This window comes from Poecilia formosa, unplaced genomic scaffold, assembly GCF_000485575.1.
Source record: "Poecilia formosa unplaced genomic scaffold, Poecilia_formosa-5.1.2 Scaffold1556, whole genome shotgun sequence".
Classification (NCBI taxonomy): Eukaryota; Metazoa; Chordata; class Actinopteri; order Cyprinodontiformes; family Poeciliidae; genus Poecilia; species Poecilia formosa.
In genome coordinates this window covers 1-3,690 of record NW_006801495.1, presented here as the reverse complement: position 1 = coordinate 3,690, position 3,690 = coordinate 1, and the positions used below count along the sequence as shown (strand labels likewise).

General features: G+C 42.0%; 1 protein-coding gene across 1 annotated transcript; it reads right to left on the bottom strand.

The window, feature by feature from the left end:
* Positions 1-589: 589 nt before the first annotated feature.
* Positions 590-3,683, bottom strand: LOC103132925 (cyclin-dependent kinase 15-like; the record flags this gene model as incomplete). Its single annotated transcript, XM_016667653.1, has 7 exons — positions 590-675; positions 749-812; positions 926-1,019; positions 1,094-1,214; positions 3,043-3,166; positions 3,235-3,297; positions 3,564-3,683. Coding segments are annotated over 7 exons (639 nt in total), but the record flags the coding sequence as incomplete, so codon positions are not given.
* Between the last annotated feature and the right edge of the window lie 7 nt (positions 3,684-3,690).

The following is a 3,690-nucleotide window of genomic DNA, read 5'->3' as shown; positions in this document are numbered from 1 at the left end:
CTAAGACTGACAGTGGTCCGTTCCGCCCCTTTCTGTTTGCTGCACCAAAGTCTTTCTCGTTTTTTCCTCTTCTGCTCAGGCAGTCTGTTGATTAGTTTGAAAACTGCTGCCACCTAGTGACTGGAAGCTTGTTAACATGAATAAAGAGTTTATAAAGTCCTGCTCCTCGCACCCCTCTGACACTTCGCGGCGCCCCACTATTTGAGAAGTACTGATTTAGACCAATATTACACTTGTTAGTTTATTATTCAGAGAAACCTCCATTAGTTTTCCCAGAAAAACTTCTTCTAACTTATAAATTATAAATGATGGCGTACTTACAGTACTTGCAACCCAGAAAAGGAATTTGAATAAACTTAGAATCTAGAGGAACTCACCTTGCTTGCTAGCTCAACATTATCAGAACAAGAATCCAGAGAAAAACCCCACTAGTTTATAAATTACGGTCTACTTATTCTTAAATATGGGGAAACAATATGTAGTTTTATACTTTTTCTTCTTTTGCTCTTTCCTTTGGTTTGTTATTTTTGCTTAAATTTCCTTCTAATTCACGTAAAGCACTTTGAATTGACTTATTGCTGAAAATCTGCTGTCTAAATAAAATTACCTTGTTTAGCTTAGCTTACCTTTTCCAAACATCTCTAAAAAGCTTCGGCCTGCAGTGAATGAACCGCTCTAAGGTGAAAACAGAAATGTAAGTTAATGTGCTACGTGCCTTCAGCATGTGGACATCGACAGGTGAGCTCACCTGGTCTGTAGTTAGGCAGCAGACTGACCCCAGGCCAGCTGTCCTCTGATGGGACACCCAGAACCTGCAGAAGACCACCAACACACGGCCGCAACAAAACCAAAGCCTTTAAGGTGGTGCTTAAGGTAGACCCGATCAGAACTGGATCCAGACCCGATCAGAACTTGGTGAACTCACCGTCCAGATGTTCTGCAGCTGCTCCAGCTCATCAGAACCTCCTGCGAACGCTGGCGCTCCCTGCAGCATCTCTATGAAGATGCAGCCCGCCCCCCTGATTAAAATAAACCAAACTTTACTGATCATGGCGGCGGCGGCGACAGCGGCGGCAGCGGCGGCGGCGCTAACCACATGTCCAGGGCCGTAGAATAATGGATGGATCCCATCAGAACGTCGGGGGGCCGATACCACAGCGTCACCACCTCGGAGGAGAAGTTCTGGGCGGGAATGGACTTGGACCGGGCCAGCCCTGCACCATGGAGTCCCTCAGGGTTAAAAGCACAGCAGACGCCTGTTCTTTTTCTAAAAGTGAAAAAACTAAATATTCTGTGGTACACTGTAAGAAATGAAAGGTTGAATTTACTTAACCAAGTTATGTCAATGGGTTCCACTAAACGTGGCTCATTAAATGTAAAGAAGGTTTCACATTTATTTTCAACGAAATCATTAGACAAACAAAAGCAGTTCAGTAAATTCAACAGTTTAGACGTAAGTCTGTTTAACTTAATCCTGAAGTTAAATTTACAGATGTCAGTTTGTTCAACATTAAGTTATAATGAGGGTTTAGTGGAACCAGTTAACATAACTGAGTTCATTAATGGAAACATTAAAAATATTTCTGTTTCATTGGATTAATTACACAAATCTAACTCACTACAACATATTTTATAAAGTGAAATTTAAGAACAGTAAGGTCAAACCCGGTCAAGCAGAGACAGATTCTTCACTTTCCTTAAGTAAAACAAACACAATTATTTGCAGAGCAGTGTCATGAAAATAATCACCATGTCGCTCAAGGTGTGAATTTAAATATTAAACTTAAACTATTCAATAAGTGCCTCATTCATGATTTCTGCATACATGAATATTTGGTGTTTATGTTTTAGACTTAAACGTCTTAAAAACCAATTATTGAGACAAATAAAAAGTGGTTTAATTAGTTGCTGCTGCTGGTGGCCCAATGCATTGTGGGAAACATTGCTGGCCAAACCTCACTGTCACATTTTCAAACCTCTCCCTTCAGTTTGCAGGTCTGAGTAACATTAACCCTTTACATTCATCAGTAGCTTTCACATGCTTCACTTTTTCTATTGACTTCATTTAAATAGAGTATGACAGTGGTTCCCAAACTTTTTCTAAAGAGTTTTAACTGCTGATAAAAGTGACAGAGGACACAGATATGGGACGTGTGGAAGCCTCTATTGTATCAAATTGACAGCCAACAGAGAGTTGGCCATTCTAAGGTAAAATCCCAGCGCATACTGTGTTCATGTTTTGTTTTTCATCCAGACGGCTTCCCGCGCCCCCCCTGCAATGACACGGCGCCCCCACTAGGGGGCGCGCCCCACAGTTTGGGAACCTCTGGATTATGAGATCAAGCATTTTTATCCAAAACTTCACACCAACTCTGATGATGCTTGTTTTATGTTCAGATTAATATTTTAAATTCAGTTTTTATGCTGACCATGAGCGCGTTTCATTGTTTTTACATAACAACATGTGTTAAAACAACTCAGGCTAAGCAAGTTAATCAAACAATCCTGTCTGATTAAATCTTTAAATCTTGTAGCTATTTATGCAAATGACTATTGTCCCTAGTTGCTTTCTGTAAACCTAGTTTACTTCTACGTGACTCTTTTCACTGCAGCTTAGAAAAGAACTGCAGAGCATTAAATGTCACTAGAATCCACGGATTAAGCAAAGATTTTGTTTTATTATTTTATTTATTTTTGGTATTTTTCAGCTCAAACTCCATTTTTACTCTAATTTTTACAGTTCGTGCTAGCAGCACTTCATCCTGGTTTGGTGTAAAAAAAAAAAAAAAAAAAAAAAAAAACTATGAAACTGTTCTTTGACACCAAAAGCAGCATGGGTGCTGCTACCCAAAATGTACGCAGTTGGTGTGAAAACGGAAAGTAACTAGGGACCACGTTAATTTGCAGAAATATCCATTAGAGTTAAAGTAACAGGATGATGTTTTACAAAGTAATTTGCACATAAAAGGGATAAAACAAGTAACATCAGATTTTAAATTTCTTAGAGTGTAAAGCTGTCAGTCTGTAGGGGGCGCTCCTCACCGAAGTCGGCCAGCTTGAGCTCTCCCAGGTAGCTGATGAGCAGGTTGTGGGGCTTCAGGTCTCGGTGCAGGATCCTGCGACCGTGGATGTAGCTGAGGGCGCGCAGCAGCTGGAACATGAAGATCTGCATGGAAGAACAGCATCAGTGCAACATGCTGTTCCTGCAGCGCCCCCTGCTGTGTGTGCACATACCCGCACGTTGTGCGAATGAAGTCCTCCTGGGTGCTGCGTCATATACTGGGCCAGATCTGTCTGCTGCAGCAGCAACACAAGAATCAGAACGCTTCAATCTACCACTGTGGGCTGCACTGCCCCCTGCAGGAAGAGAGCAGCTACTACACTAACACCAGACAAATACGAGTCAGCGAATCAGAGCTGCTGGAGATCCCGAAACATCACAAACATCTGCTGCCAGCTTAAAACATTTAGCTCAAATCAATAAGGCCTGTTTGAGATTGTATCTGCAGCGCCCCCTCAGGTCAGACTGGGAACTGCTGCATAAGAGAGAGGGCCTTTCTCACCACATATTCAAAGACGAAGGTGAGCGTCTCCCTGGTGTGGATGATGTCATGCAGGAGGACAATGTTCGCGTGTTTCAGATGCTTTAAGAGAGAGGCTGTGCATACACACACACATACACACACACAT